Source organism: Puma concolor, chromosome B3, assembly GCF_028749965.1.
Source record: "Puma concolor isolate L17-30 chromosome B3, mPumCon1.1.hap2, whole genome shotgun sequence".
In the NCBI taxonomy this organism is placed as follows: Eukaryota; Metazoa; Chordata; class Mammalia; order Carnivora; family Felidae; genus Puma; species Puma concolor.
Genome location: NC_141672.1, coordinates 55,282,837 through 55,308,146, shown reverse-complemented (window position 1 = coordinate 55,308,146; position 25,310 = coordinate 55,282,837). Strand labels below are relative to the sequence as shown.

The 25,310-nt window shown below is 37.3% G+C and overlaps 2 protein-coding genes across 3 annotated transcripts in view; one reads left to right on the top strand and one right to left on the bottom strand.

Annotated features, from left to right (window-relative positions):
- LOC147579985 (uncharacterized) overlaps positions 1 to 17,165 on the bottom strand; it is a 173,274-nt gene extending 156,109 nt beyond the window's left edge. Inside the window, exons 1-2 of the mRNA XM_086708528.1 lie at positions 17,119 to 17,165; positions 14,344 to 15,025 (exon numbers count right to left, since the gene is read on the bottom strand). Of these exons, the coding sequence (XP_086564654.1) occupies positions 14,344 to 15,025; positions 17,119 to 17,165 (729 nt within the window). The remainder of the gene's footprint in view (positions 1 to 14,343; positions 15,026 to 17,118) is intronic.
- DORIP1 (dopamine receptor interacting protein 1) lies at positions 14,582 to 24,529 on the top strand. Of its 2 annotated transcripts, XM_025919999.2 has the most exons (5): positions 14,582 to 14,717; positions 17,483 to 18,007; positions 20,119 to 20,208; positions 21,389 to 21,523; positions 22,581 to 24,529. In XM_025919999.2, the coding sequence occupies exons 2-5, from the start codon at positions 17,484 to 17,486 to the stop codon at positions 22,762 to 22,764; spliced, it is 933 nt and encodes a 310-aa protein (XP_025775784.2). In that variant the 5' UTR covers positions 14,582 to 14,717; position 17,483; the 3' UTR covers positions 22,765 to 24,529. The 2 variants fall into 2 exon arrangements, with proteins under 2 accessions (XP_025775784.2, XP_086565977.1); XM_086709851.1 differs by lacking the exon at positions 21,389 to 21,523.
- Positions 24,530 to 25,310: the final 781 nt, after the last annotated feature.

Here is a 25,310-nt window from a genome sequence, read left to right as displayed (position 1 = left end):
AAAAATTGGAACAGATTGGGGCACCCGGGTGGCTCAGTCCATTGAGCATCTGACTTCTGCTCAGGTCATGATCTCATGGTTTGTGAGTTTGAGCCCCGCTTCGGGCTCTGTGCTGACAGCTCGGGGCCTGGAGCCTGCTTCAGATTCTGCGTCTCCCTCTCTATCTGTTCCTCCCCCGCTCACACTCTCTCTCTCTAAAATAAATAAAAATTAAAAAAATTTTTTTAAGAGGGGCGCCTGGGTGGCGCAGTCGGTTAAGCGTCCAACTTCAGCCAGGTCACGATCTCGCGGTCTGTGAGTTCGAGCCCGTGTCAGGCTCTGGGCTGATGGCCCAGAGCCTGGAGCCTGTTTCCGATTCTGTGTCTCCCTCTCTCTCTGCCCCTCGCCCGTTCATGCTCTGTCTCTCTCTGTCCCAAAAGTAAATAAATGTTGAAAAAAAAATTTTTTTTAAGAAAATTGGAACAGATGGGGTGCCTGGGTGGTTCAGTCAGTTGAGCATCCAACTTCAGCTCAGGTCATGATCTCGTGGTGGGTTCAAGCCCCAAGTCAGGCTTTGTGGTGACAGCATGGAGTCTGCTTCAGATTCTCTGTCTCCTCTCTCTCTTCCCCTCCCCTGCTCCCTCTCTCTCAAAATAAATAAATATTTTAAAAGTTTATTTAAAAAGAAAAGAAAATTGGAACAGACATGAATAGATTTTACAAAAAGAGTATACATGGCAAATAAGCACATGAAAAGATGTTCAATATCACTTGCCATTAGAGAAATGCAAAAAAAAAAAAAAACCACAATAATATGGTGCTATATACATCTATCAGAATGGCTAAAATAAAAAATAATGATAACATCAAATGCTGGTGAGAATGTGGAGAAACTGGATCACACATACATTGTCTGTGAGATTGTAAAATGGAAAATATACCAGTGTTTTACAAAATTATACATGCAGTCATCATGTGACCCAGCAGTTGCACACTTAGGCATACACATAAAAACCTGTACAAAAATGGTCATAGCAGCTTTATCCATAATTACCAAAATCTGGAAATAACTCGTATGTCCTACAAAGGATGAATAGTTAAACAAATTACAAATTATATATATATATATATATATATATATATATATATATATATATATGTATATTTTAATTCAAATCCAAGCTAGTTATCATATAGTGTAGTAATGGTTTCAGGAGTAGAATTTAATGATTCATCACTTACATATAACACCCAGCACTCATCCCAGCAAGTGCCCTTCTTAATGCCCATCAACCATTTAGCCCATCCCTCCACCCAACACCCTTCCATCAATCCTCAGTTTGTTCTCTGTATTTAAGAGTCTCTTATGGTTTGCCTCCCTCTCTGTTTTTATCTTATTTTTCCTTCCCTTTCCCTATGTTCATCTGTTTTGTTTCTTAAATTCCACATATGAGTGAAATCACATGATGTTTATCTTTCTCTGACTTATTTCACTTAGCATAATACACTTTAGTTCCATCCAAAACTGTGGTATATTTACATCATGGAACACCACTTGGCAATAAAAAAGAATGAAATATTGAGACATACAACAACTTAGATAAATATTGAGGAATAGTCTAAGTGAAAACCCCACTGTTTTTCACTATAAAAAAGTATCAGAAGAGATTCTTGGGATGGAACAGCTGTGTATCTTGATTGTGTTGGTGGTCACACAAATCTGCACACGTGATAAAATCATATGGAACTAAATGCACACACACACACACACACACACACACACAAAAACACACAAATGAGAGTATTTATAACTAGTTAAGTCTAAATAAAGTCACTGATTTGTACCAGTGTAAATTTCCTGGTTATAATATTGTACCATAGTCATATAAGATGTTTCTCTTGGGGGAAACCAGGTAAAGGGTACACAGGATCTCTCTGTAATATTTTCTATAAACACATGTGAGTGTAGAATTATCTCAAAATTGAGCTTAAAAACAAAGCTTCAAAAGAATCAGACTGATATGTAAGTAAATTAACTGCCTGCCAGAAGAAAACACTCTAATAGAAACAACAAAATCTAGACTCACAACAACATAGCATCCATTATGTAGAGTATGCATTAAAAATTACTAGGCATAAAGAAAAGCAGGAAAGTATAAACTATCCCAAAGAAAAAATCAATCAACAGAAACTGACAAAGAAATGACTGAGATGATAAAATGAGCAGACAAGGATTTTATAACAGTTATTATAAACATGGTCAAAGATTTAAGGAAAACATTTGCATAATTAAGGGAAAATAGGACATCTCAAAATAGAAAAGTGTTAAAAAGAAACCAAAAGATATTCTACAACTAGAAGAGTACAGTAAGTAAAATGAAAATTTTATGGAATGGACCCGATAGCAGATTAGACTCTGCTGAAGAGAAGACAAGTAAACATGAAGACATGGAATAGAAATGATCCTAAGAAAATACAGAGAGGAAAAACAGTTGAAAAAACTGAACAGAGACTCAATAGTCTATGAGATAACATAAATGGCTAACATGTGTAAGTGGGGAGGAAAGAGACATTGGCACAGAAAAATAAATTTTTTCAAGATAATGGGAGTTTTGTTTTTCCAAATTTTATGAAAAACATTAACTGGTAGATCCAAGATCAATGTAGCAAAGTAGGACGGGGGGGGAAAGCATGTTGTAATCAGATTTCTGAAAACCAGATAATGAGAAAATCTTCAGGGATTTTCAGTATCCAAAAAAAAAAAAAAAAGACACATTATATTCAATGTCAGTAGGAATTACCACTTGCTTCTCAAGAGAAAAACTACAAGTCAGAAAACAATTAAATGAATAATATTTTAGTACTGAGAGAAAAAGACTATCTAAAATTCTATATCTAGAAAAATAATGATCAAAAATAAAGATATTTTCAGAAATGCAAAAGTAGAGAAAATTTGTCATCAACATACTTTCCAGTTGTATATTACTTGGTAGCAAGCTATCATGAAACTTGGTGGCTTGCAACAGCAAGCATTTTACTACATTGTACAATATTGTGAGTTGGAGATTTGTGCAGGACATGGTTGGGTGAACCTTTTCCTTGTGGTATCAGGTTCATTCAATATATTCACTTACATATCTGGCTCTATATGCATGGTACATATCTAGCACATTGGCAGAGACGGCTAGAGGCCAGTCTTGGCAGGGACTGTAGACCAAAGAGCCTACATGCAGCCTCACCAACATGGGGCCTCAGAGTACAGACTTCTTACCTACTGGCTGTAAGAGCAAGAGTTCTAGCAAATGAGACCGAATCTACATGGTCTTTTACGACCTAAACCCAGAAGTCACAAAGCATTACTTCTGTGATACTCTATTAGTTGAAGCAATCATAAGCTTACGCATTTCAAAGGGAAAGAATGCAGACCATTAGACAGGAGGAATGCCAAAGAATTTGTGGAAATGATTTTAAATTGCCACACTCTACCCTCTGGCCAACAATGTTTATATTTCTCCCTCATGAAATATATATTTGCCCCTTCTCCAGACTGCTTTAAAGTCTCATTCCATTATGCCTCAAGCTCAAGTTGGAAGTCCAGGATCTTATCATCTAAATCAAGTCCAGGCATGGATGAGGCTCCATGCGGTTTCCTGAGATCAGTTCTTGATCTCGAAACCTGCAAACTAAAGAGACATGTTATCTGCCCCACACATACCCAAAATACAGTGGTGTGACAGACACAGAACAACTGTAATAAATAAATACCCATTTAATAAAGGAAGAACATAGAAAGTCACCAATCCATTGAAATTATAAAATCCAACTGGGCATATGTTACCAGCTCATGATTAGGGCCTTATCCTGGTTCCGGGGAATGATTTTCCATGATTTTTGCTTCTTACCCCTGAGATCTGAGTTTTGCCCTCTAAGTCATCCTTTCTTTTCCATAGAACTGACCAATTTCTGTAGCTGAGTAGTCTATGCAGCCTGCTTCCTGTCCACAGAAGTTTAAGGGTCCAAGTCTCCATTTTGTACAGACTCTCTGTGGTTTTTCTTCCTGTATAAGCTGATATTATTACTATAAAAACTTTGTGGATTTTTTGAGTATCAATTTACAATCTACTCCATTAGATTAAAAACCCACATCTACAGACATCTTCTAGATAAGCCATTTTCTACCTTGAGCTCCTTATGAGGCTACTGTGGTATAATACCTTAAAGATTCTTAGAAGCCTTATTGTGCGGTGCCTGGGTGGCGCAGTCGGTTAAGCGTCCGACTTCAGCCAGGTCACGATCTCGCGGTCCGTGAGTTCGAGCCCCGCGTGGGGCTCTGGGCTGACGGCCAAGAGCCTGGAGCCTGTTTCCGGTTCTGTGTCTCCCTCTCTCTCTGCCCCTTCCCCGTTCATGCTCTGTCTCTCTCTGTCCCAAAAAAATAAATAAACGTTGAGGAAAAAAAAAAAAAAAAGAAGCCTTATTGTTTAGGAGAGAGAGTCTGTACTACAACCCCTTAAGAAATAGCTCAAAATTATTTTTACAAGGCTTTATCTCTTTCTGAACTCATAACAAAAGGCTTTACAGTCCTTCATCTTTACCTGGAGTCCATGATTTTCTAACAGGGCCTTGAATTTAATCTTTGTTCTATGGCTCTATCTTCCTTTGAGTATCTTCTGCTGAGAGAAACTAAGGATAAGAAATAGTTTCATTTTCAGACCTCATTCCTACATAGTTTCTCTAAATTGTTGAGAGCCAAATAATTCCTTATTTAGTACAGCTTTGTCTATCCATACCTTACGATACATAATTTAAAAACAAATAAATAAAATACAGTATATACTTTCAGAATTCTGCCTGGAAATCTCCTAAGCCAAATACATTGGTTCATTAAATACGTTTTATGATTTCCCATGTTATGACAGTTGCTAAACCATCTACCATGACAGAACAAGATCCTCCTTTTCTCTAGCTTTCAACAATATTTTCCTTACTCTCCTTTAAACTCTCATTGACATCCTCCTCCATGCCTGTCAGTATCCCACTAACAGTCTTCTCAAACCCCTGTCAGCTTCTGCTTCATGTCTTGTGCCAAAGCCAGTGCCACACTTCAGGTTTTTGCTACAACAGCACTCCAAATTCTGTTCCACTTATCTGATACTATACAACTAATCCAAAAAATAGTTGCTTAAAAAAAATGATTTTATTATATATGGTGATTAAGAGAATCAGGAATTTGGGCAAGTTTCAGCTAGGTGGTCTTTATATTCCTTGTGGCATCAAGGGAAGTCACTTGGGGGTATTCACCTGGTTAATGAGAACTTTGCAGTGTTCAAGGCAGTTTGTTTCATTCACATATCTGGCACCATGGCAGGGATGACTAGACCGCTGGGCTCAGCTGGCTCTGTTGACCAGAATGTGGCCTCTTCAGCATGATGATCTTCTGTCATGGTGGCTCAAGGCTCTAAGAGCAAGTGTTCAAGTGAACAAAGCAGAAACTTCACAGTCTTTTATGACCTAGCCTCAGAGGTCATAGTGTTTCATTACTGCTGTTCTGTGTAGGTCAAAGAAATCACTAGCCTAACCAGATTCAATAGGAGGGAATAAAGATTCATTATCTTGGTTGAAAAAAAATGTCAAAGAACATGCATCCATTTTTAAAAACGAACATAGCAGATATGCACTACAGAAAATATTCAAGGAAGTTCTGCTGGCTGCAGTGAAATGATACCAGATAGAAACTTAGATCTATAGAAAAGAATGAAGAGCATCAGAAATGGCAAACATGTAGGTAAATAAAAAGGAATTTTTTTATTATTTCCTAAGTTCCCATGTAAACATATACATGCAGTAAAAATATACAACAAGCACAAAACAAAAGACAGAAGTAAATGGATCTGACCTATGCAATTACAGAATTACCTCATTTTATTAACCAGCATGGAAATTATCAATACTGTTAACCAATGAAACAAGGGAGATAGAAAGGTGCCACTCATAAAGAATATAATAGTAAAAGTATTGCAACATGTCACAATGTCACAGGGAGGAAAAAAACAATATGTAGGTGTTTACTTCCCCAGGTCTCTCCTTGAAGGGTCACCATGGGCCAGCTGTGTCTGTAAGATGACCTCTCCAGATAGGCTCTCTGTCTCCAAGTTCAAATATCAAAGTCATCCTCTCTCTTGCCTTTTCAGGCACTCTTACTCTCCCAGGGTACTCATTTCATTATCCTTCTGGAACTATTTTAAATTTTTTTTTTCAACGTTTATTTATTTTTGGGACAGAGAGAGACAGAGCATGAACGGGCGAGGGGCAGAGAGAGAGGGAGACACAGAATCGGAAACAGGCTCCAGGCTCTGGGCCGTCAGCCCAGAGCCCGACGCGGGGCTCGAACTCACGGACCGCGAGATCGTGACCTGGCTGAAGTCGGGCGCTTAACCGACTGCGCCACCTAGGCGCCCCTCTGGAACTATTTTAATATCTACCAACTAAGTTCATAGATTCAAAGCTAAAATTCAACTTTTGGAAAAGCGATATTAAAAATAATTTACTACTGGTGCGCCTGGGTGGCTCAGTCGGTTAAGAGTCATGATCTCATAGACCTGAGTTCGAGTCCCACGTCAGGCTCTGTGCTGACAGCTCAGAGCCTGGAGCCTGTTTCGCATTCTGTGTCTCCCTCCCCTACTCGTGCTCTGTCTCTCTCTCTCAAAAATAAATAATTTTTTTTAATTAAAAGTAAATAAATAAATAAATAAATAGTAGTTTACTACTCCCAAAAAACAAGTGACCAGGGCCAGATAGATTTCCAGGGGAATTCTACCAAACATATAAAGAAGAGTTAACACCTATTCTCTTGAAGTTATTCCAAAAAATAGAAATGGAAGAAAAACTTCCAAACTCTATGAAGCCAGCATTACCTTGATTCCAAAACCAGACAAAGACCCTACTGAAAAGGAGAACTATAGACCAATTTCCCTGATGAAGATAGATGTAAAAATCCTCAACAATATATTAGCCAAACACATCCAACAATACATTAAAAAAATTATTCACCACGACCAAGTGGGATTTATACCTGGGAATGCAGGGCTGGTTTAATATCTGCAAAACAATAATGTGATTCATCACATCAATAAAAGAAAGGACAAGAACCACATGATCCTCTCAATAGATACAAAGAAAGCATTTGACAAAAATACAGCATCCTTTCTTGATAAAAACCCTCAAGAAAGTAAGGAATGAAGGATCATACTGCAAGATCATAAAAGCCATATATGAAAGACCCAACGCTAATATCATCCTCAATGGAGAAAAACTGAAAGCTTTCCCCCTAAGGTGAGGAACAAGACAGGATGTCCATTCTAGCCACTGTTATTCAAGATAGTATTGGAAGTCTTAGTCTCAGAAATCAGACAATACAAAGAAATAAAAGGCATCCAAATTGACCAGGAGGAGGTCAAACTTTCACTCTTCACAGATGACATGATACTCTATATAGAAAACCCAAAAGATTCCACCAAAAAACTGATAGAACTGATTCATGAATTCAGCAAAGTTGCAAGATATAAAATCAATGCACAGAAATTGGCTGCATTCCTATATACCAACAATGAAGCAACAGAAAGAGAAATCAAGGAATTGATCCCATTTACAATTGCACCAAAAACCATAAAATACCTAGGAATAAATCTAACCAAAGAGGTGAAAAATCTATACACTGAAAACTATAGAAAACTTATGAAAGAAATTGAAGAAGACACAAGAAAAATGTAAAAATATTCCATGCTCCTGGATAGGAAGAACAAGTATTGTTAAAATGTTAATACTACCCAAAGCAATCTACAAATTCAATGCAATGCCTATCAAAATAACACCAGCATTCTTCACAGAGCTAAAACAAACAATCCTAAAATCTGTATGGAACCAGAAAAGACTCTGAATAGCCAAAGAAATCTTGAAAAAGAAAACCAAAGCAGGAGGCATCACAATCCCAGACTTCAAGCTGTGTTACAAAGCTGTAATCATCATGACAGTATGGTACTGGCACAAAAACAGACACTCAGATCAATGGAACAGAATAGAAAACCCAGAAATGGACCCACAAACGTATGGCCAACTAGTCTTTGACAAAGCAGGAAAGAATATCCAATGGAATAAAGACAGTCTCTTCAGCAAGTGGTGCTGGGAAAACTGGAGAGCAACATGCAGAAAAATGAACCTGGGCCACTTTCTTACACCATACACACAAATAAACTCAAAATGGATGAAAGACCTAAATGTAAGACAGGAAGCCATCAAAATCCTCGAGGAGAAAGCAGGCAAAAACCTCTTTGATCTTGCCCACAGCAACTTCTTACTCAACACATCTCCAGAGACAAGGGAAACAAAAGCAAAAATGAACTATTGGGACCTCATCAAAATAAAAAGCTTCTGCACAGCGAAGGAAACAATCAGCAAAACTAAAAGGCAACTGATGAAATGGCAACAGATATTTGCAAACAACATATCAGAAAAAGGGTTAGTATCCAAAATCTATAAAGAACTTATCAAACTCAGCACCCAAAAAAAACAAACAATCCAGTGAAGAAATGGGCAAAAAACATGAATAGACACTTCTCCAAAGAAGACATCCAGATGGCCAACCAACACATGAAAAAATGTTCAACATCACTCATCATCAGGGAAATACAAATCAAAACCACAATGAGATACCACCTCACACCTGTCAAAATGGCTAAAATTAACAACTCAGGCAACAAGAGATGTTGGTGAGGATGCGGAGAAAGAGGATCTCTTTTGTATTGCTGGTGGGAATGCAAACTGGTGCAGTCACTCTGGAACACAGTATGGAGGTTCCTCAAAAAATTAAAAATAGAACTACCCTATGACCCAGCAGTTGTACTATTAGGTATTTATCCAAGGGATACAGGTATGCTGTTTTGAAGGGGCACATGCACCCCAATATTTATAGCAGCACTATCAACAATAGCAAAAGTATGGAAAGAGCCCAAATGTCCATCGATGGATGAATGGATAAAGAAGATGTGGTGTATATATACAATGGAGTATTACTGGGCAATCAAAAAGAATGAAATCTTGCCATTTGCAACTACATGGATGGAACTAGAAGGTACTATGCTAAGCAAAATTAGTAAGTCAGAGAAAGACAAAAATCTTATGACTTCACTCACATGAGGACTTTAAGACACAGAACAGAAGAACACAAGGGAAGGGAAACAAAAATAATATAAAAACAGGGAGGAGGACAATACATAAGAGACTCTTAAATATGGAGAACAAACAGAGGGTTACTGGAGGGGTTGTAGCGGGGGAAGGGCTAAATGGGTAAGGGGCATTAAGGAATCTACTCTTGAAATCATTGTTGCACTATATGCTAACTAACTTGGATGTAAATTTAAAAAAATAAACAAAAATAAAAATAAATATAGTTTACTACTAATAATTAGAATCCTAGGTAATACTTATTAAGATGAGATGTGTAAGTTTAAGGGGAAACATTATTATTATTTTGAGGTAATTGATATGAAAAATGTGAATAGATTGTAAATCCACTGTCATTATCATAACGAATTTCAACCTTATACTTGTCAGTGAAAGAACAAGTAGAGTACAATTTTAAAATACCAAATTACCTGAATTCTGACTGATGAAAAATAAAAGATGTTCAATAAATTAAAAAAAAATAAATTATCTTCTGCCATTTGTCATCACCTACTTATGTGTACAAAGACTGGGTAGACTTCTGATGTTAGGTCATAAAAGGCCACGTAAGGTCTGCCTTGTTCACCGAAACACTTGCTCTTACATCCCTAAGCCATCAAGTGAGACGACAACATGCTGGAGAAGCCACAATACTGCTCAGCAGAGCCAGCTGAACCCAGCCTTCTTCTGTCAACAGTAACTATCAAGAATCTGAGAATATCATTATTAATAGGTCTTGAAAGGGGATTGTGTATAGTCATTTCAAGCATAAGCCCTATGTTAATAAATCACGATCATGATTACTCACTGCAGGTGGCAGAGTTTAGAAAACTGTTTAACAGTGTCTATTAAAGTTGAACATATGCATTCCCTATAATTTCACTCCTACATGTATTTCCAACAGAAATGTATGTGTATGTTACATATATAAGCACCAAAAGACATGTACTAGAATTTCAAATCAGAACTTCTCAGATTAGCCAAAACTGGAAACTACCCAAACGTGTATTGACAATAAATTGGATAAATAAATTATGTGCTATTGACAAAATAGAATACTAAACAACAATAACAATCTATCATGGAACAACATGAATGAATCTCACAATGTTGAAATAAGCTAGATGCAAAAGAATACATATTGTATGGTTCCATTTACATAAATTACAAAAACAGGCAACACGAAGCTATGGTGTTAGAAATCAGGATAGTGGTTACCTTTTAGGCAGGCAGCAGGTAATGATAGGAAGGCAAGGTTGGAGCACTGTATTGTTCTGCTTCTTGATCAGGGAGCTGGTTAGGTAAGTGTGGTAGTTTAAAAACATATCCAATGACACTTTGACACTCCTACCATTAGAAGGTGAAGTACAATTTCCTCCTCTTTTATATGGGCTGGTCTTAGTGACTCACCTCCAGCAAACAGAATACACGGGAACTGACATTGCATGATTTCTAATACTGTGTTAGAAAAGGCACTAGAGCTTCCACCTGGCCCTCTTTCTTGGGATGCTCACCCTTGCTACCCAGCCACCATGCTATGAAAACATCAAAGAATTGCATGGAAAGGCTCTTTGAAGGTGCTCTGGTCACAGACATACCTAAGGTCACAGCTAACAGGTAGCAACAACAGCTAAACATTTAAGTAAAGGAGCCTTCAGATGATTCCAGTCCCCAGTCTTCAAGTTAACCTACCAAGCCTTGCCCAAATTACAAATTCATAAGCAAAATAAATATTGCTATTTTAAGCCACTAAGTTTAGCAGTAATTTGTTATGCAAATATATGTAACTGGAACACACAACAGGTGTGCTCACCTTGTAAAAATTCATCAAGCTACACAGTTATGAAATATATACTTTTCCTTATTATTATTATTATAAAGTTTGAATAAAGGTTTGAAATAAAAATCTTATCATGGATACAAGCTAAAGTTCCTCATCACATTTTTAAATAGGTTTCATTGAGAAGTTTTATATAAATTCAAAGTTTTATATCTTCCTAATATTTTTGCCTTTCCCTGCAATTACATAATATAAAGAAAATGTGATGCATTTTTCTCACCACGTCCAATATAGACACCTCCTAATCTCCATCAATTTACCCTTGTACACTGCCCAATTCTGATCATTTATCATGAATGAACGTAAAAAAAGTTGGGAAGCACTGCTATAGCAAATATCTGCCCAGCACCATTCCCTCTTCTTTTGTTAATAGGATCTTACTGTCCTTTGGGGAACTCCCTGCCTTCTGATCAATCAAGTTAGCTGAGACCTAATTGTTCAACTTTTCCTTTAATTCTATTATTCCTCACATCCTTCCAATAAATTTCTATTTTATTCAAGTTGGCAATATTTGGTCTCTAGTTTCTGCAACCAAAGACCTCTTACTGATACATATCTCCAGTGCTAGCACACTGTCTGACATATAGTTGACAATGAAAATATATGAAATAAAATGTTTATAAAATGATATTGAACAACTGATTTTTGACAAAAGCACAAAGACAGCATAGTGGAAAAAGAATAGCCTTTTAAGATACATTGCTGGAACAACTGGGTATCCATACGTAACAAATATGAACCTGAATCCATGCCTTAAACCATAAAAAATTTTAACTCAAAATACATCACAGACTTAAATATACAGCCTAAACTGTAAAACTGCTAGAATAAAACATAGTAGAAGGTCCTTGTGAGCTTAGGGTAGGTAAATATTTCTTAGAAATGACACTAAAAGCACAATCCATAAAAGAACAGATTGGACTTTATTAAAATTTAAAACTTCTGCTCTTTAAAATTCTTCTGTTGAGAATGAAAAGACAAGGCACATACCACAATAAAATCTTTCCAAAGCATTTTTCTGATAAAGAACTTGTATCCAGAGTATATAAAGAACTCTCAAGACTGTAACCACCCAATTTTTTTTTTTTTTGAGGCCTGTGTCTGGCTCTCTGCTGTCAGCACAGAGCCCACTTTGGATTCTCTGTCCCCCTCTCTCTGCCGCTCCCCTGCTTTCTCTCTCTGTCTCTCAAAAATAAACATTAAAAATATTTTTAAAAGATGTTCAACATCATTAGGAAAACACATATTAAAACCACAACAAGATGCCACTACACACCTATTAGTATAGCTAAAATTAAAATCTGCTTGTAGATTTTTACCCAAGAAAAAAGGAAAGATCTGTCCACTCAAAGACTTGTACACAAATGTTCATAGCAGCTTTATTAGTAATAGCTCAAAACTAGACATAACCCAAATGTCCACCAACAGATGAGCAGATAAGGTACACTACATCCATATAATAGAATACACTCAGCAATAAAAAAGGAATGAACTGTTGGTACACAGAACAACATGGACAAATGTCTAGACAATGATACTGAGTAAAAGAGATCAGACCAAAAAAAAAAAAAAAACCTTCCTGATTCTACTTACATAAATTTTTAGAAAATGCAAATGAGTTCTACAATGACATAAAGTAGATCAGTGGTTGCTTACGTGTGGGAGGCAGGGAGGAATGCGAAGAAAAAATTCCAAAGAGGCATGAGGAAACTTGAGGATGATGGATATACTCACTCGACTAGATGATGGGGTATGTATACACGTTAAAGTTCATAAAATTACATACTTTAAATATGTACCACATATTACATGTCAATTATACCTCAATAAAGCTGTCTTAAAAAAAAAAACCCTGCAACTCAGCTGTCAGATTTTAAAGGAGCAGAAAGGAAACAGAATGGAAATCTCAGTAAAAGGCCTCAGGTAGGTTTGTGAAGCTAAGGCTCAGCAGAGTTTAATGAGCCATCTCTCTGCTATTCTCCAGAAACCGTGACAACCACCACTATTGGGTTCTGCTTTCAGGAAGAGAATAACCCAATCAGTAAAAAATGAATTCCGTGTCTTGTGAGAGATTGCCAATTGAACATATAATCTACATTTACAAACATTTTTAAAGAATGTTCTACTTACAGTATAGTTATAATATCGAGAGTAAATGTTTTGCTATAAATACCAATACAGACATACGAATTATTTAATCTCTCAGAGCCTCTCATTTCATCTATGAAATGCCACAAGAAATAAGAAAAACAGGGAAACTAAAAAGAGCAGACTGTGCCAGAATTATTAATTCTTCCTTTGAGGGAAGAGCCTCTTTCCTCCCCCTGTGTTCTGAGAAATGTCCATTTCCTCCCATCACCCTGTGCAGTAATTTTATGTTGAGTAAGTCAAGTTTCTCTCCTACTTACCATTCTTCTATCACTAGAATCCTTGAGAGAGGTCCACTAGGAAGGTCCCTGTCATACCCTTGACTAGTCTAGAAGGGATCCAACCTCCACCAGACTCAACTGTGACTGAGGACGACAATGATGTGTTGGACTGGATTTGAGCTGTCTGTATTGTATGTTCTGGAGGTTGGGTTTCACTTTCCAGACAATCATTATTTGTTAAACAGTTGGTTGGGGAATATCTCCACAGCATTTGCATTTATAATAGCAGGTAAAGGTAATTTTTCAGGGTGGCCTGTGTTCTCCAGGAGCTAAGTCACATGAGCTTTGATTTTTTTAAGGGAGGACACAAGAACCAGGGTTTACTGAACAGGAATAGTGGTTGAGCCCACAGACTCTAACATTAAGCAGCTCTGGCATCAATTCCCAGCTGTCACTTAATGTGTGATAATTTATCATTTCCAAACTTCATTTTTTTCATCTCTACAGTGGGACTAAAACTATCTAATTTCTATCAATTTTTATTAGCTTCCATTGTAAATTACAGCACCCCGCCAATTATTACCTCGACACTAAAAAGGGCAGTAAACATTAACACCAATTCAACTTTTCCGAACTATATACTTACATCAAAAGCTTGTATAATTATAATTTTCTGAGAAAATAAAGCTTTCCCCTTCTGAATTAGGAATTTAAGATGACAAGACCCAGAAGCAAACTAAAATCAATGTCCTAAAAATGATACAAACCTCAAAAAGCCAGGCAGGTTTGCCAACAAAGCTCCGCCTCCATGCAAACCCTGCCCACTTCCGGCTGCCCCACCCACCCTCTAACACTGTAGCACCTCCCCTCACTGCAAGGTCCCGCCCCCCGCACCTGATCTTGGTTCCCATTGGGCAAATCTGGATGCTGTGTACACACCCGACACACGCACGTTTGGCGAGGGCGTCTTCGCGCCTGCGCAGCAGCGCAGTCAGGCGGCTGGGAACTAGGGGCTGGGGGGAGGGGGGCCGAGGTCAGGCCGAATCTTCCTCCGTAATAAGAAGCTCCGCGTCCTGCGGTCCTGGCTCCGTGGGTCCGGTCGGATCCGGCCTGGGCGCTGGAGCTGCTGTGGCTCCCTCCGTGGCGGGTGCGATGGCGGCCGTGCCAGAGCCCAGCACTCACGCCGGGGAGGCCCAGACAGCGGGCGGTGCTAGTAGATGAGGCGGCGGCGGCGGCTGCAGCACGGGCTCTCCATGAGCAAGCGGCGGCGACGACGGGTGCGGCGGCACCGGCGGTTTTCGGTCCCCGGGGAGGTACGAGAAGTCGGCTTCCTGGTGGACGGAGACTGGCCGGTGTGGGAACGCCTTCCGCGGCCCGGACCTCCCGCCAGTGCCCGCAGTCCCAGGCGCTTAGGGGAACACTGCCTGACCGTGGGCAGGGGCGCCGAGCCGTATCACCTGCTCCTGGCTCAGGGACCTGCCAGCCCTGCGGGACCAGCCCTCGGTGCCAGGCCTTCGCCTGCTCGGAGGGCCGGGGGCGGCGTAGGCGTGTCCGAAGCGCGGGGGACGGAGGCGGGCGCCCACCGCGCGCCCAGCGGGTCCCTGCCCAGAGCCCCGCGCTGCTTCAAGGGGGAGCGCGTGGCCGTTTTTCAGATTATTTCGGGGTGCTGATTCGAGAGGGGACCCTTAGGACCGCCGAGCTCTTAGGGAATCCGGCATTCAGTAGCTAGGGCGAGTGGTCTGATCGTCACGATCAGCGTGAAGTACAGATTGTCACCCTTGAAAATGACCCCAAAAGAAAGGTGTAGTTTTGCCAAGGAAAAAGGTCGGGGGAGTTTTCCAGGTTTATTTAAACTGGAGGGCCTGTTGAATCAGGACGATAATGCCAGCAGGATATGTCCTCCAGGGCTTCTAATACGGTGCCTAAGGAAACCGTCTTTGACGATGTGGAGAAATCTCAAGACAATTTTAAGTAAAGCTCTTTGCAGCCATTTCTCCGCCTTTTCTGCTCATTTTTGTTGTAATTTACTTTGTAACAAATCACCACGTTAATGCTGAAAGGATTAAGTGTCCTCTAGTTCTTCCAAGCCTCTCTACCCTGCACTTTCCCTCCCCGCAGAAAAAGGCTAGAGAAGTTAATTTCGTTACACATACATGCATATATATATGTAAAAGTGTAGTTTAATTCTCTTAAGTATAACAATTGCTGTAAATATTACTTATTTGGTCATGTCTAAAAGATAATTTGAAGAAAAACATTTATGACTCCTTCACAATTTAACATTTGGGAATCAGAACTCAGGCTTAGACCTTGCGACAAAATTCTTAAAACTTAAACAGAAATAAATGAAACCATGAAGGAAGTCATTTTCATTTTCAAAGTTTTGAATGCCGTATATGTATTTTTTTAACCTGCTCGGGAAACATGTTAGTCCTATCAAGAAGAAACAGTTTGTGTTTGCCTAAGGCTCCAGATTTACCACGCCCTCTTATTCCTAAATGCTTGTCTAGAGCCAACAACATGTTACCAACTGTGTAAACTTCTACACTTAAGACTAAATATAGTGTTGAATATTTTGTAGTCCACAGCATCTTGCCTCAAGCCGAAAATACTGTGCCCGTGCATGTGTGCCTGCATTTAATATATTGTAGAACTGAATTTTTAGTCTGCTAGTGTTGTAAATTTGGTTGGAATTTAATTTAAGTGTAAAACAGATTTTTTTAATTGAAGTATAGTTGACATAGTGTTACATTGGTTTGAGGTGTACAACAGTGATTCAACAACTCTATGCTATGTGAACTTAATTTCTTACACAAATAAAACACATAGGTCTGCAGTATTGAGTATTGGATTTATGTTGTGCTTGGGAGTATGTGTGTGGCACTTGAAAAGTCAAAATAAGACATTGACCTCAGTCATGAATTGGTCTCTTCCTATTCTTCAGATGCTTTCCTTTTTCATGGAAATATGCTTTTCCATAAAAGTAACATTGAGAAACCCTATGATATTTTTAGTTTAGATATTTACTGTCCCAAGTAAAGCAGTATTTTCAGTTCAGTTTCATTAGGACCTCATTCTTTAACTTTTTAAAACTTTGCTTTATATAACATACATTATGACACAAACATGTTTATAGAATACTGGCAAAGACCTTAAAAACAAAATGTTTAGCTAACCCCAAGGTTAGGGGAAGGATAAATAACAGTTTAAGTAGGGTGGACGTCCCTGTTCATTCCCAAAACGAACGGAGAGGGGAATCAGATTACTTACCAAGTTCTAAGTTAGATCTTCATAGCATGGTCTCTGCAGTTAGGATTATAGGGTATCCAGCATGGTCCTAAGTTGCAAGTGAAAATCCCAAAGTGCATAGAAATGATTTTTGTATCAGCTGTGGCAATGATTCAGTTAAGTACTGTGGATTACTTTTCATATGAGGTCTCAGATAATTGGCCATTATTCTGTAGCTGAACTAAGAATTCCATTATAGCAATTTCATAAGTGCAACCATGCATATTAAAAAGGAAATGAAGCACAGCTTGTATTTTGAAGGGAGGAGAAAGAGGTTTACATTAGGAATACACCCACCCAAATTTAGATTGCATCTTCAAAAGCTCTGTTTTCATTTAGGACTTATTTATTTCAGGGTCTTCCTATAGCAAAGATAAAATCTGCAGTATAATTAGTGTAAAAGTGTATCACGTGCTCATCCTATACCTCAAAAAAGATCGCGCTTCTAAATGGTCTTTCCAGAGACCATGCATATTGCCAATATGGCAATTCTGAGCCAATTCTGGCTCAGCTAGAATTGTTTTAAATTTTTTCATTATATTGGTAGGCCTTCTAACCAAATTTAATTTGATTTTTTTTTAAGATTTTATTTTTAAATAATCTCTGTACCTGACGTGAGGGTTGAATTTACAGTTGGAAGATCAGGAGTGGTATGCTGTACTGACTGAGCCAGTCAGGCACACCTAATTTGAATGTTTAGACAAGTTTGTTTTGATTTGAACACATCTCAAAAATTTAACATATAAAGTCACAAATTTACATGTTCTATTTTTAAACTTTTGAAATGCAGGATGAAGACACTGTTTGAAGAGATCAAAGCATCAATTAAAAATAACTATAACCAAGATCGCTCATTTTGGAGGCCTGTTCTTCCTTGGGGAGGTGTTTTTACTATCAAAGCTGGCCGCAAAGCAGTATCCTGTACGCCACTTTATGTTGAAATAAGACTGAAAAATACCTGCACCATAGATGGATTCTTGATGTTACTATATGTCATTCTTAATGAAAATGAAAATTTCCCCAGGGAGCTCTCTCTTCATTTAGGTAGAGAGTTTGTAGACTGTTTCCTTTACTTAATGGACACCTACAGTTTCACAACTGTGAAGCTACTTTGGATTTGGGACAAGATGGAAAAACAGCAATACAAATCTGAAGTTCATAAAGCTTCATTAATAATTGATTTATTTGGTAATGAGCATGATAATTTTACAAAAAATCTTGAAAATATCATGTCTACCATACAAGAGAGTTACTGTTCCAACTGGCGATGCCCAACTCGAGTACAGGAAGATCAGCAACGCACGATTAATATAAAGTAAGTTGCTTTAAAGTGTCACTCTTAACGAAAATAATACAGTTTTTAAATGAGTGTTGCTATAAGTAAATAAGTATAGTCAGAGCACTTTCTAAAGTACAGACCTTGTGTAGTTACTTACACATGGTAACCACATAAATGCAAGACTATAGTAAGTCCCATGACAAGTGTTAACTATTTATTAAATCCAAATATCTTGGAATTGACTTTATAAAACCAGCTAGTAATTATTTCACTGGGAAAGTAATGAATTAGTATGAAAAATGTTTTACTCTTGCTTTGAATTTGCTAATATGAGTGTGTAGATAATTATTTTTTTGTGTCATAAATGTAACCTCTTGAAGAACATTTAACACTATATTGAAATGTGTCACCCCTTGAATGGATTTCTGTTGGGTAGGCTATTTCTACATGAACGAGAAGATTGAAAGTATTTCAGAGGCGCCTGGGTGGCTCAGTCCGTAGAGCTTCTGACTGTTGATTTTGGCTCAGGTCATGATCCCAAGGTTTGTGTGATGAAGCCCTGAGTTGGGCTTCTCACTGAGTATGTAGCCTGCTTAAGATTTTCTCTCTCTCTCTCTCTCTCTCTCTCTTTCTCTCTCTCAAACTCTCTCCCTCCCTTCCTCCCTCCCCTTCTCTCTCCAACTCACACTTTCTCTCTAAAAAAAAAAAAAAAAGCATTTCTTCATGTCATGGCCAGGACATAATTATAGACTGAAACCCTAAACTCAGAATCTTAGTACCTGGAGAGGATATGAATGTGAGGAGCTTTTTCCCTGACGAGGAGAGGTGCTGATAGCCTACCGAGTATTTTTGGTTTCGAGAGAGAAGGCATACCTCCAGGCTGGTAAATGATAGGGAAGAAGGCCAAACTGGCAAGCCCTAGTGTAGTGTTGGGAAACATTAAAGCCCCCAGGGCACATTAGCTGGAAAAGGGATAACTGTCAGTAGAAAAACAGGACAGAAAAACAAGCCCAAACACATTGTTGTCAGAAAGTGTATTTGGCCCTGTGGTTCACAAAAGCAGCCTAGTAGATGTTCCCTTTTGAGAATATACAGTACATACCCCAACTTACTAGATTCACATTTCTTTATAGCATATTTAGTTTAATATTATCACATCATGCTACTTAGGGAAAGCTGAAGATACTCTTTTTAGAGTCTGCCAGCAAATATCTCTCTTGTTCTGAAATACACTTGGTCCGTTTTCCTGTGTTACTGATACGATGACACTGATTTTGAAATCTCTATCCCGGAAAAAAGTTTTGTTATTCTAATTTTTTTAATGTTTATTTGAGAGAGAGAGAGAGAGAGAGGGAGAGAGAGAATGAGCAGGGGGAGGGGCAGAGAGAGAGGGAGCCACAGAATCTGAAGCAGGCTCCAGGCTCTGAGCTGTCAGCACGTGCCCAACATGGGGCTTGAACTCATGAGCTGTGTGATCACAACCTGAGCTGAAGTCGGATGCTTAACCGACTGAGCCACCCAGGCGCCCCAAGCTTTGTTACTCTATAATAAACTAAAAAGCATTTTAGAAATTTGTTTCTTCAAAAACTAATATCAGTTTATATATGTTTTGAAATATAATGATTTATAATCCTATATTAATACTATTATTTTAAGCTTCTCAATAAAATATTTTTTGTCATACTGTTTATATTCCATGTAACTTTTTAAGGCTTTTGCCTTTATTTAAAACAATCTCTGAAGTATGTAGCAAGAAATTTTTTAACAAATCAGGTTAACTGAAGCCAACAATGCTATAACTTGCATTTAGTCATGTAACTGGCTGCTCTCCTGATTCTGGGTCCTACCTTTCTTCCCCTAAGACCAGAATCTGCTCTACTGAAATCTCTAGAAAAATTTTTAAAGTAACAACTGCATATTTCAGGATCAGTTTACAGAACGATTTGATGTTTCTTGGAAAGCTGCATGCATTAATGTTTATTAAGTTCAACTGATTTCCTATGATTATAACAAAGGTGAAAAACAGAGGTTATACTTTTATATTTGGTTTGCTAATAATGAATTGACCTGTAAAATTTGCTATCCTAATAATGTATTTACATGAAAAATGTCAAAGCAGTTCTTACATGCGTTTTTAATTGTTGTAGTCCTCCCCAAGAAATTCCTCATGGAAACTTGATACGACTGGCTGTGGATGAGTTATTCTGTTCCAGGATTGAACTGTGTGAAGAGAGTGGGTGAGTATATGAGAGACATTTAAGATGAAAGTATTTATGTTTTTTATAAAGAAACCTGAACAGATATGGTCTTTGGTGTTAATACTTTATGAAATAGCAACTCACAAGTATTTAGGAAGCCTAACGTTTTTGGAATCTTAACACCTACCGTAGTTTACACTGCTATTTTATGCTGTGTTGTCATTATCAAATATCACTATATAGAATATTATACTACATTTAATTGATGAATACAAAGCAAATGCCTTTTCTTTTCTCTCCCCACTGCTGAGTAGGTACAATAAAACCTTGGTTAACCGGAACCCAGCTAATCGGACCCTCAATTAACTGGACTTTTTTCTGCATTCCTCATTTAGGACAAAGAGGTAAATGGCAACCAAAAAATTCAACATAGTTAAAAAATTCAAAAGGGGCAGAACATATTCATCCCAGTCGCTTAACAATTTCTATATCTTCAGAAATGTACAATGAGAGTTAATATTTAGAAGGATGATCTTAAAGCTAATTAATCACAAGGGAAGAATAAAATACATTCAGTTAATTGTACTTAAGTCCAGAAACTAGACTAATGTATTTTAACAGCAAACACTGAAACACAATGGTTTTCTGATTAACTTTAGTCAGTAACATTTGGGAACCAAAATACTGTGCTCTGAGTATTCCGGTTAATCGAGATTTTACTGTATAATTGTGTATGTTATATTCTGATCCACATGCTTAATATGTAATAGTGCTAAGAAAACAGAATTTGTTTCATCCTAATGGCAAAAGGATGCAATTAGGGAATTTTATGTAATATAAAAATGACTGTAAGAGTCATATTATTTACCTCTGCCATTATTCCTTGAAACCAGCTGAGAGAGAAAAAGCAAATGTATCTCTACATAAAAATAAAAGCTTTTATATCAGTTCAAAAGACTACATGTTTTTATAAGCTTAGGAAAAAGATAGCTAGCTTTTCCTGGAGTTTTGCAAGTATATGACTTCTTGTATATAGAATCTCACAGCTGATAAGTTTCTGGATATAGGTATATAAGATACTATTGTAGCCACACCATTACCCATGCCTAAAATAGATAATTATTCTTATTAGGAAATTAAGTAATAAAGACAATCCAGAAGTGATAAAAGGCAGTTTTGCTTTAAGTGTAATAAAGTTCATGCCTATTTTCAATTTTAGATGTGGTGGCTTAAGAGAATTTTCCCAGCGAGTTTTCTGCCATGGGGCACCCCCTTTTGTTGTCTTAAATATGCAGCACTGGAAATCTGAAGATCTAGCATATGTACCATATTACTTGGATTTATCTGATCACAAGTAGGTGTTTTCCTATTCGGTTTATAAAACTAATAAAAAATACATTTATTTTCTATTTTTCTGCTATCCCATCATGATTGTGACTAGCCCTTAAGGTAATATTGTTGAAAAAAATCATAGCTATCTTCTTTTTTTTTTAGTGTATTTTTTTTAAGTTTATTTATTTTTGAGTGAGTGAGAGAGAGAGAGAGAGAGAGCAGAGGAAGGGCAGAGAGTGAATCCCAAGCAGGCTATGAGCTGTCAGAGCCCAATGCCGGGCTTGAATTCATAAACTGTGAGGTCATGACCTGAGCTGAAATCAAGAGTCAGACGCTTAACCTGAACCACCCAGGTATCCCGTAGCTCTCTCTAACTGTGTGTATCCTGAGTAAGATTAGAATCTACTACAGGGAGTCATTCACTGGCAGTGTGCACAGTGGTTGGACTATGGAATAGACAGAATTGGGTTCAAATCCCAGCCCCACCTTTTACAAGCTATGTAACCGTGGGCCAGAACTTAACCAGCTGAAACATCAGTTTCTTATTCTGTAAAACACTGCTGACAGTACCTATCTGGTACATAATTGTGAAGATTTAATGAGATAACACATGTAAAGTGTTTAGGATAGTACCTGACACATAGTAAACAGTAAATACTATTGCTTGTATTTCAAGTCAAAGTAGTGTATAGTAGGAGGTCATCATTTAAACAAAAAATGTTACTTTCAATATCAGAGATGAAAATATCTGCATTCAAATTAGGACATACAGAGTCTCAACTTTTTGCCTTTGAAAGGCTTTTTGTGTGTGTGTTCTCTTATGTAACCAAACAATACAGATTATCGTTAATCTGTTAAAGTGTTTTTCAAAATTCCTCAATTGTACAATTTTTTAAATTCTTAAATATTTTACTTCAAATTACCAATTATAGCACATGATTTTTACAGATGGATATCATTTTTAGGGACTAGAATGCAAACAATATCGATATTTTTATTCCTTAATTAAGAATTGAAGGAATATTTATCAAAGAACGAAGTATTATCTTTTTTGCTATACTTTGTCTTTTAATTTGCAGGTATTTGTTGGAAGGTGCCACATTATTTAACAAAGAGGAACATCATTATTCTGCAGCTTTCCAGATTGATGGACATTGGATGCACTATGATGGCCTCAGAAATGTGAATTTAATTTTGTTAAATAAACCCCCAGAGTTTCTCCTCTTGTCATCATTGGTTTATATTCGAGCAACAGAGAAATAAATATAGACTGATGCTAAATTAAATTGTTTTCCCTCCTGCCCATGCTCCCCCAGATGAAGGGCTTTTATTTTGTAAATTCTTGGTATCCAAGGAAATAGTTGAACTATACTAGTTTCAGAGGTGTATTTTTCCAGTGTTTAGCCCCAGGTAAATATTATATATACAGAATCTATGCAAAAATGTTTGTATTTGTTTTTTCTATGTCCTGGGTTATTTTTATACAAGCATAACAAGCATACATTATGTTGAAATAAAATGTATCTTGTAGCCTTTGTATTTTTCATTTATATGTACTCAAAGGATTTTTGCAGTTCTGTCCTTGAATCTAAGAAAATACTTCATCATTTGAATTCTCAATTTTTCTTTTTGGATATTCAAATAAAACCTGGTTACAAGTCAGTATTTCAGTTTATATAAATTTAACAGTTCAAAGTGTATCTGACTATATTTTTTGCCCTACCTCACTAAAATCCAAAGTGCACTGTTGGATCTAGCATGGATTTGAATGTACAGCTTATAGATGGCTTAGTCTTTTTTATTTGTTGATTTGCCTAATTTTCCTGCAATAGTTTTTAAAAATACTTTGGTGAGAATATTTTTCTGGGCTTGAATTATTTCTCTATAATAGCAAATTACTTTAACCACTTGCTAAAGTATTATATACCTGCCAGCAAATTTTAAGTGTTAACTAAGCTCCCAAGTTTAATTAAAGTTATTGTTACAAGTAAATTATATAATATAACTAAATGTAATGGAAATCCTCTAATAAAAATCTATTCTGAAGATAAGACAACTATAAAAAAATATTAGGCAACTGGATGTTTACTAATGTTGGGTTAACAATAGAAATGTACTTTAAATATATATTTAAGAGAAAACGGTGTCTGGAATATTTTTTGTCCTAGTAAGTCACATTGGCACAGAGAAAAAAATACTTAACATTTTTGGAGTAACAAACTGCTGGCTTACTTGTAAGTAGTAAACTGATAGCATGAGGGTTTGATTTGCAATATAAATCACAAGAATTTTGTAATTATCAGAAATTATGTTTGTTTTCAAAGACCCTAAGATCTCTCTTCCTATTACAGTTTTAAGGGAAAAAATTAAGTATTACTCTCAAGGGAAAATACTTTTTGAAATTTATTATTATTCACTTTAGTGTTTAATTTCAGTAAGCAGTCTAAGATTTTGGGTTGGGATTGAGTGTAGTATATTTGGAGATTTCTACATGATAACACAGTTCACTGCCATATACCAAATTTAATTCAACAAATTAAGTCAGTCTTACATTGGCTTGGTGCCATGTTGAAGTAGCTTACAGAAGAATTACTAAATGTGAGTGCAATGTTGCTGAGAATGCCTCACTTTGAGCAAACTGTGAAAATTGCATCTTGTGCAAGATAAAAAAAAATAGCAATTTATTTTACAAAAAAAATCTACGCTAGAGTTTATTTAAATAGTCCCCACCATGTATTTAAATAGGATTTTATTTACAGCAGACTTTTGTGGGGACACCTTAATGCATGAATCAAAGTATACAACAACACAAATATTAGCATATACATAAGTGGTTCATTAACATAATTATTCCTAATGCAGATTATTCTTTTAAGAATTGCACTTTATTTGGAACAATACTAATTTATCACAAAACAATGACTTACCTACCTCACAGGGTTGTTGTGAGGATTAAGATGTTTGTTAAAATCTTAACTACCTTGAACATGCTAATAAAGATATATTTTTTCTACCTCTTTCATATACAGCAAGTCTCCCAGATTCTCTTTACTAATGAAGTTTTTAGATGTCTTTTTTAAGTTATTTATTTGGGTAGTTGCTCCTATCAGTAATAGACTTGATGTGTAATAGAATTTAAGTATGCCTTCTGGACCTCAAGATAGTTGGATTTTAAGGATAATAAGTAGTTTATTGTTACAGTAGTGGTTGGTTGGTAGAAAGAAGCAATTATCCCCTGCTGACCAAATAGTAAGTAGAAAAATAATTAAATGGCATTTTCTGTAGAATGTGAAGGTGAAGGTATGGAAAATTCTTTATAACCTGAAACATGCTTAGAAAAATCATAATACAGGGGGGGCACCTGGGTGGCTCATTCAGTCATCTGTCCGACTCTTGATCTCAGTTCAGGTCATGATCCCATGAAGTGGGAATGAGCCCCAGGTTGGGCTCTGTGCTGGCAATGTAGAGCCTGCTTGGGATTCTCTCTGCCCCTCCCCCGCATTCTCTCTCTCTCTCTCTCTCTCTCTCTCTCTCTCTCTCTCTCTCCCTCCCTCTCTCAAAAATAAAATTAAAAAAATCAGAATATAGGGGCAACTGGGTTGGCACAGTTGGTTAAATGTCCGACTTCAGCTCAGGACATGATCTCACAGTTTGAGTTCAAGCCCTGCATTGGGCTCTCTGCTGTCATCACAGAGCCTACTTTGGATCCTCTGTCCTCCTCTCTTTGCCACTCCCTGCTTGCTCTCTCTCAAAAATAAACATTAAGGAAAAAAGAAAAATCGGAATACTGAAGCAGGGGGCAGTGAAAG